This window comes from Tachyglossus aculeatus, chromosome 2 (assembly GCF_015852505.1).
Source record: "Tachyglossus aculeatus isolate mTacAcu1 chromosome 2, mTacAcu1.pri, whole genome shotgun sequence".
NCBI lineage: Eukaryota > Metazoa > Chordata > Mammalia > Monotremata > Tachyglossidae > Tachyglossus > Tachyglossus aculeatus.
In genome coordinates this window covers 128,104,187-128,119,960 of record NC_052067.1, presented here as the reverse complement: position 1 = coordinate 128,119,960, position 15,774 = coordinate 128,104,187, and the positions used below count along the sequence as shown (strand labels likewise).

General features: G+C 47.3%; 1 protein-coding gene across 2 annotated transcripts in view; it reads left to right on the top strand.

Annotated features, from left to right (window-relative positions):
- The first annotated feature begins 4,987 nt into the window (after positions 1–4,987).
- The window catches only part of TBC1D4 (TBC1 domain family member 4), a 251,043-nt gene continuing 240,256 nt past the window's right edge, over positions 4,988–15,774 (top strand). For both annotated transcript variants that reach the window (XM_038769758.1, XM_038769748.1), the window contains exon 1: positions 4,988–5,423. In XM_038769758.1, coding sequence (XP_038625686.1) covers positions 5,103–5,423 — 321 coding nt within the window. In that variant the 5' untranslated portion in view covers positions 4,988–5,102. The remainder of the gene's footprint in view (positions 5,424–15,774) is intronic.

Sequence of the window (15,774 nt, the reverse complement as noted above, 5' to 3'; positions counted from 1 at the left end):
AAACCGGCAGTTTTTGGTGATGGATTGGATGTGAGGGGTGAACGAGAGATAAGAGTGGAGGATGACACCAAGGTTACGGGCTTGTGAGATGGGAAGGATGGTAGTGCCGTGAACAGTGATGGGAAAGTCAGGGAGAGGGCAGGGTTTGGGAGGGAAGATAAGGAGTGAGTTTTAGATTGCGGGCAGACATCCAGATGGAGATGTCTTGAAGGCAGGAGGAGACACGAGCCTGAAGGGAGGGAGGGAGAGCAGGGGCAGAGATGTAGATTTGGGTGTCATCAGCGTACAGATGATAGTTGAAGCCGTGGGAGCGAATGAGTTTATCAAGGTAGTGAGTGTAGAGAACAGAAGGGGACCAAGAACTGAACGTTGAGGAACCCCTACAGTAAGAGGATGGGAGGGGGAGGAGGAGCCCGCAAAATAGACTGAGAATGAACAGCCGGAGACATAAGAGGAGAACCAGGAGAGGACAGAGTCTGTGAAGCCAAAGTTGGATAGCATGTTGAGCAGAAGGGGGTGGTTCACAGTGTCGAAGGCAGCTGAGAGTTTGAGGAGGATTAGGATAGAGTAGGAGCCATTGGATTTGACAAGCAGGAGGTCATTGGTGACCTTTGAGAGGGCAGTTTTGGTGGAATGTAGGGGATGGAAGCCAGATTGGAGGGGGTCGAGGAGAGGATTGGCATTGAGGTAGCCGAGGCAGCGGGTATAGATGACTCTTCTAGTGTTGTCTATTCTTTTCACAAGTCACACCTAGCACTGGTATGTTGAAGTGAGCATAGCTTCACTGCTGTTCATCAGACCAGACCTCTCCCCATTTTAAAGCCCACCTAAAAGCTCCTCTCCTCCAGATCCAGGAAGGGTTCCACTACTAATTCACCACACCCTAGCTGTGTCTTCCTAACACATTTATTAATTCTATGTTGTTTTCTCTCCTCAGTTTATGTACCTATGTATATTTGTTTATTCAATTGTCAGTCCAGGTATTTCATCCTGACATAAATCATCCTTTCAAGTTTGCAGGTGGATGTGTCCACTGGGGACTCTCAGCATTTCAGTGTCTGGTTGTAGACTCAATTCAAGGATCCCCAAGGGTTTAAGCCCCCAGGACCCAACCTAACTGCTGAATCAATCAATCAATCAATTGTATTTATTGAGCGCTTACTATGTGCAGAGCACTGTACTAAGCGCTTGGGAAGTACAAATTGGCAACACATAGAGACAGTCCCTACCCAACAGTGGGCTCACAGTCTAAAAGGGGGAGACAGAGAACAGAACCAAAGATACCAACAAAATAAAATAAATAGGATAGAAATGTACAAGTAAAATAAATAAATAAATAATTAAATAAATAGAGAATCAGCCCGTGTGAACGGGGTGTCGTACTTGCAAGAAATTGTCCACCACTGCTGCCCTGGTGAGTTTTTCCCTGTTGCCGCCCCGAGTGTGCGAGTGTGTGTGTTTGGGGATGTGGGAACTCGAGGCCAAGAGGCAGAGGGGGCCAACCCCCCCTGCGGGCCCGGGTCAGTGGCCATGTTTGATTCAGGAGAATCTGCAGCCCCTTCATTTCTCTGGCCTGGAAGTGTCCGAATGACACCTCCCTAAGGCCCCTCCTCACGTCCTGAACCGGCCCTCTGAAGGTGGCCTTGCCCTGTCCCAGACAGGACTTTTATTTATCCTTTCATCCAACTCTCCTTCATGAACTCAAGGAGACAAGACACCCGAGCAAAGAGTTTCATCTTTGGCTCTGCAGAGTCCACTGTAGGTTTTCCCTGAAGAGCTTTTTGACTTCTTGGTGGAGGGGGGTGGAGGGGGAGGGAGGGAGAGAAGCATCCTGTTTGGAGGCAGGAGACACATGCTGGGAGTTTTGGGGCCGCCCATCTTCACCCTGCTTTGTGTGAAGCTGTACGCTATGTCTGCTTGGACCGGGAACCCCACGTGGAACGAGGCCGGCGTCCAACCTCTCTTCCGTCTTCCTCGATGCTCACTACAGGGCCAGGCATGACGTAAAGGCTTAAAGACCACAATGGTTAGTGAACGTGTCTACCTACTCCGGTATATCGGACTCTCCCAAGCGCTTAGTACGGTGCTCTGTAGGCCATAAGCGCTCAATAAATACCTTTGACAGTTGACACCCGTGAGCTGCCTAAGATCCCCAGCTGAAGAAAGAGAAAGCCCAGTAGAATAACAACAGGAAATGAGCCATCAAAGAATTTTAACCAGTGACAATATGAATCATCCTTTATTTTTGTCACCTGCATTTCGTCCATTGTTTGTTTGATATTTCTATTCTGTCCACGAGTTTGGGGCGGTGCCTAAAGGTAAGAGATAGGAGAAGCAGCATGGCCTAGGGGAAAGAGCACAGGCCTGGAAGTCAGAGGACCTGGGTTCTAATCCAGGCTCTGTTGCTTTTCTGCTCTGTGACCTTGGACAGGTCATTTAACTTCTCTGTGCCTCAGTTACCTCAAACAAATGGGGATTAAAGCCTCCTCTCCCAACTTAGACTGTGAGCCCTATGTGGGACAGGGATTGTATATATCCTGATTATTTTGTACAAGTGCTTGACACCTCATAAGCACTTAACAAATACTATTCATTCATTCATTCATTCAATCGTATTTATTGAGCGCTTACTGTGTGCAGAGCACTGTACTAAGCGCTTGGGAAGTACAAGTTGGCAACCTATAGAGACGGTCCCTACCCAACAGTGGGCTCACATATTCGACATATATTATATATAATACCCAGCGTTATATACGGTACTGTATTGAAAAGTGAAAATTGAAAGCACAAATCATCGTTTTATTTTGCTAAAAAACACACACATTTCGGAAATACCCTGTCCGGGAAGGGGAGGTCCGCAGGGGGGCATTCGGTAATAATAATAATAATAATGATGGCATTTATTAAGCGCTTACTATGTGCAAAGCACAGTTCTAAGCGCTGGGGAGGTTACAAGGTGATCAGGTTGTCCCACGGTGGGCTCACGGTCTTAATCCCCATTTTACAGATGAGGGAACTGAGGTCCAGAGAAGTGAAGTGACTTTCCCAAAGTCACCCAGCTGACAATTGGCGGAGCCGGGATTTGAACCCATGACCTCTGACTCCAAAGCCCGGGCTCTTTCCACTGAGCCACGCTGGTACCGGCAAGGAGCGAGTGGGTCTGTAGGTGCCACAGACAGGAGAACAAAAAAGAGGCTGCCCCAAAGGGTGTGGGCGTGATTGCCCCCCCCCCCCCCCACGCCCCGGTGTCCGAGCGGGCCGACGTTTGGGCTCCAGGGGGCAGCAGAGGTGCCCGACGGAGCCCAGACTCCCTGTCACTCGCCAGGGCGGCTGGACCCGGAGAGGAGGAGGAGGAGGAGGAGGAAGAAGAAAAGGAGGGGGAGGAGGAAGGAAAGGAGGAGAAGGAAAAGGAAGAAAAGGAGGAGAAGGAAGAGGAGGAAAAGAAGCAAGAGGAGGAAGAGAAGGAGGAAAAGGGGAAGAATAAGAGGAAAAGGAGGAGTAGGAAAAGAAGGAAGAGAAGGAAAAAGAAGAAAAGGAGGAGGAGGAGGAGAAGGAAGAGGGGAAGAATAAGGAAAAGGAGAAGAGGAAAAGAAGGAAGAAAAGGAGGAGGACGAGGAGAAGGAGTAAGACGAGGAAAAGAAAGAGGAGGAGGAGAAAGAGGAAAAGGGGAGGAATAAGAGGAAAAGGAGGAGGAAAAGAAGGAAGAGGAGGAAGGAGGAAAAGGGGACGAATAAGAGGAAAAGGAGAAGGAAGAGGAGGAAAAGGAGGAGAAGGAAGAGCAGGAGGAAAAGGGGAAGAAGAGGAAAAAGAGGAGGAAGAGAAGGAGGGAAAGGAGGAGGAGGAAAAGAAGGAAGAAGGGGAGGAGGAGAAGGAAGAAGAGGAGGAGGAGAAGGAGGAAGAGGAGGAAAAGAAAAAGGAAGAGGAGGAGGAGGAGGAAAAGAAGGAAGAGGAGGAAGGAGGAAAAGGGGACGAATAAGAGGAAAAGGAGAAGGAAGAGGAGGAAAAGGAGGAAGAGAAGGAGGAAAAGGGGAAGAGGAAAAAGAGGAGGAAGAGAAGGAGGAGGGAAAGGAGGAGGGGGAAAAGAAGGAAGAAAAGGAGGAGGAGAAGGAGGAAGAGGAGGAAAAGAAAAAGGAAGAGGAGGAGGAAAGGGGGAGGAATAAGAGGAAAAGGAGGAGGGAAAGAAGGAAGAGGAGGAAGGAGGAAAAGGACGAATAAGAGGAAAAGGAGAAGGAAGAGGAGGAAAAGGAGGAGAAGGAAGAGAAGGAGGAAAAGGAAAAAGAGGAGGAAGAGAAGGAGGAGGGAAAGGAGGAGGAGGAAAAGGAGGAGGAGGAAAAGGAAGAGAAGAAAGAGGAGGAGAAGGAGGAAAAGGGGGAGGAAGAAGAGGAAAAGGAGGACGAGGAGGACGAGGAGAAGAAGAAGGTCGCTCTCCCTGCTGCAGAAGCCGTTTCTCTGGTGTCAGCCCCCTCCCTGCTCCTGGACAGGAGGCAAAGCAGGAGGGGGCAGGGGAGGAGGAGGAGGAGGAGGAAGAAGAGAAGAAGGAGGAGGAGGAGCGTCGGCCCGGCCACGTTTTATTTTGTTATTTTCCATCGGGAGAGTTTTCGCAGTCCTCCCTCCTCCTTCTCCTCCTCCGGAGGGCTGTCAGAGCTGCGGGCGGGCGGGCGGGCGGGCTGCCCGGTGCCCGGGGCCCGACCTCCCCGGGGAGAAGGCTATCCCGGAGGACAATCCCGCCCAGCTCCTCCCCTCCCGCTCCCACCGCGCCGTGCACGGCTGCGGGGAAGGAGCAGGAGCAGGAGCAGGAGCCGCAGCAGGAGGGGCAGCAGCAGGAGCTGCAGGGGGTGACAGGTTCGGGGGCCATTCATTCATTCCTATCTATTGAGAGCTTGCTGTGTGCAGAGCACTGGACTAAGCGCTTGGGAGGTACAAGTTGGGGAGGGCCGGGCCCTTGGCAGCAGCAGGAGGAGGAGGAGAGGGCGGCAGGGGCCATGGAGGGTCGAAGCGGTGCCCACCCTCTGGAGCCCGAGCCTGCGGCCCCTCCGGCCGAGAAGAGGTTCAGGCTGTGGTACGTGGGCTGGGCCTGCCTGGACCGGCGGACCACGCTGCCCATGCTGCCCTGGCTGGTGGCAGACATCCGCCGAAGGAGCCAGAGGGCCGAGCCCGGGCCCCGCCGGGTCCTGCTGCTGCTGGCCTCCCCAAACCTCCGCTGCCTCCCCGCCGAGCCCCGCGGGGGCCCCGGGCCAGAGGCCGGAGACCCCCGGGACCCCCCTCCCGCCGTCTTCATCTTCGACCACAAGGCCCAGCACATCGCCCGCTTCATCCACAACAGCCACGACCTCTCCTACTTCGCCTACCTGATCAAGGCCCAGCCGGACAACCCCGAGTCCCCCATGGCCTGCCACGTCTTCAAGGCCACCGACCCCAGCCAGGCGAGTGCCGGGGGGTCGGGGGGACCCCTTGGAGGGGCACGGAGGTCGGGATAAGAATCATAATAGCATTTAGCAAGCGCTTCAGTCCGGCGCCGGGATGGATACAAGGTCATCAGGTTGTCCCACTTGGGGCTCACGGCCTTCAACCCCGTTTTACAGATGAGGGAACTGAGGCCCAGTGAAGTGACTAGCCCAAAGTCACCCAGCTGACAAGTGGCGGAGGCGGGATTAGAACCCGTGACCTCTGACTCCCAAGCTCGGGCTCTGGAGGGGGGCCGCAGGTAAGGCGACCCCGCCACCTGTCTCCAAAGTGCCCCTAGGCTCCCCTTGCACCGGCGGGTGCAGTAACAGCAGCTGCAGCACATGCAGCAACACCTGCACAAGACAGCGAAGACCTGTCAACTTCACACCTCTCCGGGAGCGCACGTGGTCTGCAGGCCATAGCCCCCAGAATAACTTTACTCACAGTAAGCGCCCAATAAATACGATTGAATGAATGAACCAGGACTTCCCACTACAGTGGACCCTACCCTGCCTCCTTTAGGGTTCAGTCGGAGGGTAGGGGACGAGCGAAGAGGCTTGAACCCCTCTATTCGGAGGGAACCCCTTTGCTTGAGGAGCCAGTCCTTAATGTGGAGTCTTCTTTTGGTGGCAGCAGAGATTGTTGCCTAACCTGGGAGTTGCAAGCTGCCGTCATTCAGGACTCAGGGGTCTGTCCCCAAAGTTCCCCTTGGGTGAGAAAGTGATAGTGTCAGATCATGAAATCCGGGGCTTCTGTTTTCATGTTGCAGAGAGCCGAAGTTGGCCGTGTATTACACTCACGTGAAAACATCAGTTTCACACCCTGCGTTGTCCAAGTTCATGTCCCAGACAAGTAATAATAACAGTAATGATGGTAATTGTTAAGCACTTACTATGTGCCAAGCACTCTTCTAACCGCTAGGGTAGATACAAGATAATCAGGTTGTCCCACGTGGGGTGCACAGTTTTAATCCCCATTTTACAGATGTGGTAACTGAGGCACAGAGAAGTGAAGGGACTTGCCTAAGGTGTCACACAGCTGACAAGTGGCAGAGCTGAGATTAGAACCCGTGACCTCTGATTCCCAAGCCCTTACTCGTTCCACTAAAACCACTCTGCTTCTTTGAAATGTTGCCAGCTTGTACTTACCAAGCGCTTAGTACAGTGCTCTGCACACAGTAAGCACTCAATAAATATGCTTGATTGATTGATTGATTGAAATTTGGGCAGTTTCTTCCGACATTCATAAAGGACTGGGCTGCTCTGAAACTAAAGACTTTCGTTTTCCCTGACCTGAATTAAAGCCGTTAATGAAAGAGATCAGACCAGTTAAGTGATAGTAAAGGTATGGATTTTTCTTTTGTTAAAACGCAGGTTCTTCTTGAGGCATGTAGAAGATTTGCCTAATGTAGTGGCAAGCATTTCACTTCTTTGAAATATTTAATTATTTAAACTATAATAATTAATTATAGTTAACTGCCAACTCCTTGAAGCCCTCATGCTATATAAGTATAAATAACTAAAACCTTGCACCTGTGATCCCATGTGTCACCGGGAAATGATACTGAGATGAAAAGGATATAGTTAAGCAATATATTGGCCGTTTGTTGTTTCATCCTTCTCTTCCTTCCAAAGACTTGGTCAGCCTTTCTTAGGAAAGTCCCGGTGCTTTATCGAGGAGATTAAATGGACTGTTTTTACCTTCTAACAAAGTTTACCTGGTTTTCAAGTGTAAAGCAATTCTACTGCTCATCCCATAAATAACAGTGAAATTGCAGTGAACAAATATGGAGAGTGGGGCTGTAGTTTTATCCCAAAATTCACACTGTTCAGTCCATTTTGGGAGGGACTGTATGTCTATTATGTTCATGCAGGAAGGATGGTGGTTGTTTATCAGAAACTCTTGAATGTGGTCAAGAGTTTCTGATCAATCAGTACTCATCCACTGCAGTGTCGTTGCCCCCGCCCAGTAGGACAGAAGGCTTAAGGAGGCCAGGGTAGACTTTGGGGAAAAAGAAATGTTGGTATTTGTTAAGCGCTTTCTATGTGCCGCACACTGTACTGAGGAGAACTGTGATCCCTCTTTTCTACAGGCTCTCTTGGTTGGGCTCTCTCTGTCCACCCTATATGCCCAAATGCCACTCCCCTAGATCAAGTCTCTTTCCCCCTTCTAAAGTTGCCCATTAGATTTTAGGAGTTCCTGAGGGCAGGGATCATGTGGTCCTTTCCCTAGGGCATTCAGGATACACTTATCTGCACAAGTAAGCCATGAAAAAAATGCTGTTGATTGATTGATTTCTCAGAGCTGCCACCCTTATTCCTTAACACTACGGGTGTGATCCTCAAGGCCCGGCTGAGGATTACAGGACTGATTCGAATAACAAACTTTTTACGTTTTGCAACTGTCTTTTCTGAAGCTGTTCTTTTTATGGTGTCTCGTACATGCTGCCAGGAGAGGCAGCATGGCTCAGTGGAAAGAGCACGGGCTTTGGAGTCAGAGGTCAGGGGTTCGAATCCCGGCTCCGCCACATGTCTGCTGTGTGACCTTGGGCAAGTCACTTAACATCTCTGAGCCTCAGTTACCTCATCTGTAAAATGGGGATTGACTGTGAGCCCCACATGGGACAACTTAATCACCTTGTATCTCCCCAGCGCTTAGAACAGTGCTTTGCACATAGTAAGCGCTTAACAAATGCCATCATTATTATTATTATTATTATTATTTTGCGGTTATTTTTTATTTCGTTATTGTTGAATAAAGGAGCTAGGGCAAAAGAGGCGCATGGATTAAGAACGTGAAGGACAAGCGTATTTGTTAGGTCTTTTAGGTGTTATGCATTAAATTGAGGTCAGTACCGGGTTTTTTTGGCCCACATACATTTCTTTAAATGCGGTCGAGTTGTTTCCGACCCTCAGTGACTCCATGGACACACCCTCTTTAGAATCTCCCATCTTCTATCAAAAAGTCATTCTGGTATGTGTATCGATACAGTTTTCTTGGTAAAGATACTTAAGTGGTTTAGCGTTGCCTTCTTCCACAAAGTAAAAACTTGAGTCTCCGCAGTCGTCTTTGATCGATGTTTGATCACTTTGACTCTTTCCCATGCCGCTGCTGCCCAGCACAGCTGAATGGACTTTGTCTGATGCATCACCTTAGACCTTTTCATTATGCGTAGCCCTGTGTGGCCGAGCTCTAAGCTTCATCAGCCTATGCAAACTCTCCTGCCACAAAAAGGTGTCGATTCATGGGAGAGCACGTAAATCTACATAAAACACTATTTATTTTATTCTTCTAAGGGGAAAGTGCTGACTTGTTAATATTTCACATGCATAATTAAATTACTGTTATGAAACAGTTAATGACGATTAATATATAATTGTAATCAGTCAGATATTGAGAGCCTACTGGTCACATGGAACTCTACAAAACTTAAGCTCAAAGTACATAGTCCTTGCCCACCACAGATATTATATTTACCGTCTAAATCTGCAGGCCCCCTAGACAACATTGATGCCTGCTGAGTCTCAATTACTGCAGTTAAACGTGTCTCTCCCACAGTTCTTCTATGGAAATTGTATTCTCCTCTCCTCAAGAACCTCCAGAGGTTGCCCCTCCACCTCCACATCAAACAGTATCTCCTTACTATCGGGTTTAAAGCACTCCATCGCCTTGCCCCCTCCTACCTCATCTTCCTACTCTCCTATGATAATCCAGCCCACACACTTCACTCCTCTAGTGCCAACCTTCTCACTGTATTTTGAGCTCATCTATCTCGCCGCTGACCTCTCGCCTACTTCCTGCCTCTGACCTCTCGCCTACTTCCTTTTAGACTGTGAGCCCTCTGTTGGGTAGGGACTGCCTCTATATGTTGCCAACTTGTACTTCCCAAGCGCTTAGTACAGTGCTCTGCACACAGTAAGCGCTCAATAAATACGATTGATTGATTGATTGATTGATTCCTGCCTCTGGCCTGGAACACCCTCCCTCCTCATGTCCCACAATTACTCTCCCCCTCTTCAGAGACTTATTGAAGGCACATATCTCCTCCAAGAGGCCTTCCCTGACTAAGCACTCCTTTCTTCTTCTCCCACTCCCTTCTGCGGCACCCTGACTTGCTCCCTTCATTTTTCCTCCCAGCCCCACAGAATTTATGTATATATCTGTAATTTATTTATATTAATGTCCGTCTCCCCCTGTAGACTGTAAGCTCATTGTGGTCAGGGAACGTGTTTATTTGTCGTTATATGGTACTCTCCCAAGTGCTTAGTAGAGTGTGGGCACATTCATTCATTCAATCGTATTTATTGAGCGCTTACTGTGTGCAGAGCACTGTACTAAGTGCTTGGGAAGTACAAGTTGGCAACATATAGAGACGGTCCCTACCCAACAGAGGGCTCATAGCCTAGAAGGGGGAGACAGACAACAAAACATATTAAGCAAATAAAGTAAATAGAATAGTACATATGTACAAGTAAAATAAATAGAGTGATAAATCTGTACAAACATATATACAGGTGCTCTGGGGAGGAGGAAGGAGGGGGCTCAGTGTGGGAAGACCTCCTGGGGGAGGTGAGCTCTCAGTAGGGCTTTGAATGGAGGGAGAGAGCTCGCTTGGTGGATTCATTCATTCATTCAATCGTATTTATTTAGCGCTTACTGTGTGCAGAGCACTGTACTAAGCACCTGGACAGTCCAAGTTGGCAACGTTACAGAGACGGTTCCCCCCCAACTGCGGGCTCACAGTAAGCACTCCATTAATACATTGTATATATGTTTGTACATATTTACTACTCTATTTTATTTGTACATGTTTATTCTATTTATTTTATTTTGTTAATATGTTTTGTTTTGTTCTCTGTCTCCCCCTTCTAGACTGTGAGCCCACTGTTGGGTAGGGACCATCTCTCTATGTTGCCAACTTGTACTTCCCAAGCGCTTAGTCCAGTGCTCTGCACACAGTAAGCGCTCAATAAATACGATTGAATGAATGAATGCCTGGTTGACTAGTGAGACATCTCGGGGTCTGGAGTTAATGTTGAACCATTGCTTCAAGGATTGATGAGCTCCCGGAGTAGGTGACGTATGGTATGGAGGAACTGGCTTTCTTGAGTTTGCATAGGTTGGAGGAGAAATCACATCCAAACCAGGTGGACATGGGAAGCTGAAGGGACTTCCTTGGAATAAAAACTCTTATTCTGCCTCCCCCACCAACTCAGACAAACCTTGAAAAGCAGCACTTCCTTCCCAGCTCCCTCTCACCCCCTCCACTTCTCCTATGGCCCGGCACTGTCATTGTATGGATGGTCAGGTCCTTGGTGACAATCTGTTTTCAGAATCTTGGTTTAGTCACAGGGCCAGATCATGTGCTTACCTAACCCTGGGAATGCCCTTGATCAGTATTCCTTAAATCATAGCCTGGCACAGAGCCCTGGGCTGTATAACCTTGCCAGCGGAGACGTGGCCAATTATTCACTAACATAAATGTTTAAAAGAAAACCTTGTACAGATTTTCCTTTAAAAAAAACACAACTCATTTGTGTATTTCTGGTCTTGCTTAGGGTTGTAGTAGTTGTGATATTAGGTGCATAATACTGTATTAAACCCTGGGAAAAAGTTGCATGGATTTAAATTAGATAAAGTCACTAGCCCTCAAGGGGCTCATAATCTAAGGGTCAGTGAAGGAAAGGCGAAACAACAAAAAATAGAAAAACAACATAAAAAGATAACAAATACCCTAGGAGTTGCTGTTTCAAGTTCCTTACCACCCAGAAAGGACATCACTTGTGTATATATGTACATATGTATTATTCTATTTATTTTATTAATGCTTTGTATATATCTATAATTCTATTTATTTATATTGATGCAGTTGATGCCTGTCTCCTTGTTTCATTTTGTTTTGTTGTCTGTCTCCCCCCTTCTAGACTGTGAGCCTGTTGGTGGGTAGGGATTGTTTCTATTTATTGCCAAATTGTACTTTCCAAAGGCTTAGTGCAGTGCTCTGCACACAGTAAGCGCTCAATAAATACGATTGAATGAAAGAATCAATGAATGAATGAATGACTTTCAATTGGTGGCTTTTGTTGAGCACTTACTGCATACAGAATACTGTACTAAGTACTTGGGAGACTACAGTAGAGTAGGTAGACACAATCTCTGACCTCACTCAAGAGTCCAGCTGTTAAAATAGCCACTTTTGCAAGAATCCCAGCCACCAGTATTCTGAAATTTCAGAAGGCCTCAGGGCGCCCTGTCATCATCGCACTGCCATGGTGGAGAGACATCACCATAGGGCCTGGGGCAGTGGCAGCAGTGTATGAGGAGAAATGGTGGAGTTGTAGAGAGAATAGGGATACTGTGATAGCCACCTGTGTGTGTGTGTTTTTTTATAGATTGCTGATTAATTCTTTGGGATAAAGTAGAACATTAGGTCAGGGAATTTGGATAAACTTCCAGTGAGGAAATGAAGTTCATTGGTAAGTATTGACTTGAGGAGATTGGAAATGGTGAGTCCATATTTAACAATATCCTCTAAGGAAATGTCTCTACACCATCCCTATCCTTTGAGAGGAGCCGTTGGCTCTGCTGGTGCCTTGGTCCTAAGTGAGTCTACTAGCTGTTAATCTAGCAATCAATCAGTGGTATTTTTTGAGCACTTACTGGGTGCTAAGCACCATACTAAGGGCTCAGAAGACTACAGTACAATATGGTTGGTAGATGTCATCCCTTCCCTCTAGTAGCTTACACTCCAATCTCCTTTAGTTTTCAAATGTTCTGCTAGTAGAGTCCAATCTAGTCTTGGTTTAGGTTTCTTATGGCTCCTGACCCCCTAGGGCTAGCGTGGGCCAACGTGGGCCAGCACAAACACAGTTGGGTCCAGTCAGTGGTGCGATTAAAAATCAACCCATACCGAAATGGGGGGCGGGGCTGAGGAATTGTAAAGAAGTCATCGTCCTGTCCCCGGGCTGGAGTCTGTACATCCTCAACCAATCAATCGATCGTATTTGAATGTTTACTGTGCGCAGAGCACTGTACTAAGTGCTTGGGAGGGTACGAGGTGACAGAATTAGCGGGCGCATTCCCTGCCCATAGCGAGCTTACAGTCTATCCAAAAGAGCGGGAGCAGCCAGAGCGCGGCCTGGATTCTGCTGCGTCGGGGAGAGATCCGCTCCTGGGCTCACAGGGACCCAAGGCCGGGCATGGACAGCCAAACTCTGCGTCACCCGGGGGTGTCTGGCCCAGGGGGCTCAGCATCTACGAAGCCCCCAAAGCAACATGCGTTTGCAAACTGTTCAAATCCGAAAGGGCGGTTGCGCCCTTGTGCTTTTACTAGTCCCTTCCCAGTCCATTCCTCCTTCCTTCCAGCCCTGCAGCTCTCCCACCCATTTTGGGGGTGGGCATTGTGGGCTAGGAATATGTCTGTTTATTGTTCTGTTGTACTCTCTCAAGCGCTTAGTGCAGAGCTCTGCACACAGTGAGCACTCAGTAGCCCACTGTTGGGTAGGGACCGTCTCTATAGGGACTGCCTTTATAGGGACCATCTCTATATGTTGCCCATTTGTACTTCCCAAGTGATTTGTACTTCCCAAGTGCTTGGTGCAGTGCTCTGCACACAGTAAGCACTCAGTAAATCCGATGTTGATGATTTATACTTCCCAAGTGCTTAGTACAATGCTCTGCACGCAGCGCTCAATAAATACAATTGAATGAATGAATGAATGAATAAATACGATTGAATGAATGAGTGAATGAACAAATGAATGATGTTGAAGCCACCGGGCAGCCACTGAGCGGCTACTGGATTTGTGTGTGTGGTGGTCCCTGGCCGTAACCTCAGGGGGTGCTCCCCAAGTAATAGCAATAATAATAATAATAACAATTGTACTTTGTAAGCACTTACTACGTGCCAAGCACCGTTCTAAGTGCTGGGGTAGATAGAGGGTAATCAGGTTGGACACAGTCCCTGTCCCACGTGGGGCTCAAAGTCTTAATCCCTCTTTTACAGATGAGGTAACTGTGGCACAGAGAAGTTAAGTGACTTACCTAAGGTCACACAGAAGATATATGCCATATCTGGGATGAGAGCCCACATCTTCAGACTCCCAGGCCTGTGCTCTTTCCACTAGGCCACACTGCTCCTAAGTGTGGGGCTGCCCTCTCAAGGAAGGCCTTACCACCTTCCGTTTTAATTTGAATTCATGTCATGTTTGGTTCCCTCTTCTCAGAGCCCGTGCGTGGTCAGAGCTGAGGATTAGGCTGGACCTCATCCACTACCTGGTCCACCACCCCAATCCTCATGCCAGACTAGGCTCTGAAGGTGTGGATTTTGAGTGCCTGTAGAAACATGGCCTGAAGTGGCCTATCATTTAGAAAACTTAGCCGCAGGGATGAGTAATACCAGGGCCTCTCAGTAATGCTGAGAAGCTTATTTATTTTTCTCTCATGTTTGTTTTTCATCAGTACGACTTGTTTGGAGTGAATATGTAATGTCACTGGCAATACTTTATGAAGCTGGATAGCATTGTTAGTTCATTCTGCTGCCTGGATCATTAAAAAAAAAAGTTCAATCCACTCCCCTCCCCGCCCCCAAGTACCTCCAATGATTGCCCATTCACCTCTGCATCAATCAGAAGCTCCCTATTAGCTTTAAAGTTTACAAGTTTACAAGTTTGCCAACTTGTACTTCCCAAGTGCTTAGTACAGTGCTCTGCACACAGTAAGCGCTCAATAAATACGATTGATTGATTGATTAAAGTAGTCAATCAGCTCATCACCTCCTACCAACGCTTCTGATTCCCTCCCCAACCCAGCCCTCTCATTTCACTCCTCTGATGCCATCCTACTCATCGTACCTCCATCTCGTCTGTCTTGCCACTGACATCTTGCCGATGTCTTCCCTTTGGCATGAAACTCCCCCATCATATGAGATAGACCTATTAAAATCACATCTCCCTTCTGCATCACCTATACCTTTGGATCTGTACTCCTTGATAGTGATATTTGCCCCATAGCACTTATGTGTATATCCGTAATTAATTTTAATGTATGTCTGCTGGTCTAGATTATAAACTCTTTGAGGCCAGGGAGCATGTCTCCTAACTCCATTTGTAGTGTATTCTCCCAAGTGCTTAGAACAGTACTTTGCTTGCTTTAAACATTAAAAAAAATACCATTGATTGATTGATTGACATTAATCCATTCTATTTCATTAAAAGGAAAAAATGACCTACTGCATTTTAAGCTTCTCCTCTCTGGAAAATATGGGATATTCCAGAAGAGCTTCCCAGGCAAACTCCTGGGTGAGTGTTCCAGAAGGTGACAATTAACAATGCTACCTCCATGTTTAGTGCAGGAGTTCTTGGTCTACACATATAAGCCTTTCGGGGAAATTAAAAGCAATGATGACCATCATTCAACAGTTGACTTTGCAAAAGCCTAAATTTGTATTTCTCAGTGTCAAAATAATGTGGGCACTTTACAAACCACACACACAAACATCTGGGTAGTTGTTAAAACATTTACTTTGCCTATACTTCTGTATATAGTTTCTGAAACTTTCAAGACACTGCTTTCAGAGAACATTTGTAACCAATGTTTACAGAATTACCATCAAGCATTTTCAGTGGCTTAAACTGCCATTTTTAATCCTTTTTTGGGCAATGTGCCCCACAGAAAAAGTTTCTGAGTACTGGTCTTCTGCCTCTTGCTGAATATAAATCGTCAGTCTCTTTTGACACACACTTCATATTGTTTAGAGAAAGAGGATAAATTAGGGCCCAGGGTAATGTTCATAGTTGTATCATCTATCGCAGTGCTTGCTATTTGGTGAGTATCTTTCTCTCCTTTCCAGTTCAGATATCTCACATTCCTCTCTACCTTCAAACACACTCGCATCTCCCCTGTTCTAAAAAAAAACAACTCCCCCCCCCCAAAAAAAAAAAAAAAACTTTCTCTGGACCTCACTGAGCGTAACAATGATAATGGTATTTTTTAAGCACTTACTAAGTCCCAAACACGATGCTATGTGCTGGGATAGATACAATACAGTCAGATCAGATGTAGTCCTTGTCCCACATGGGGCTCTCAATGAAAAGTGGAAGGAGAACAGGCATTTAATTTCCATTTTACAGATGAGGACATTGAAGCACAGAAAAGTTAAGTGATTTTCCCAAGGTCTAAAAGCAGACAGTTGACAGAGCTGGGATTAGAACTCAGTCCTGTGCTCTTTCCACTATACAACACTGTCTTCCAGGTATTGCCCCATCCTCCTCTTTCCATTTAGTCAGTCAATTAGTGGTATTTATTGAGCTCTAACTGTGTGCAGGGCAC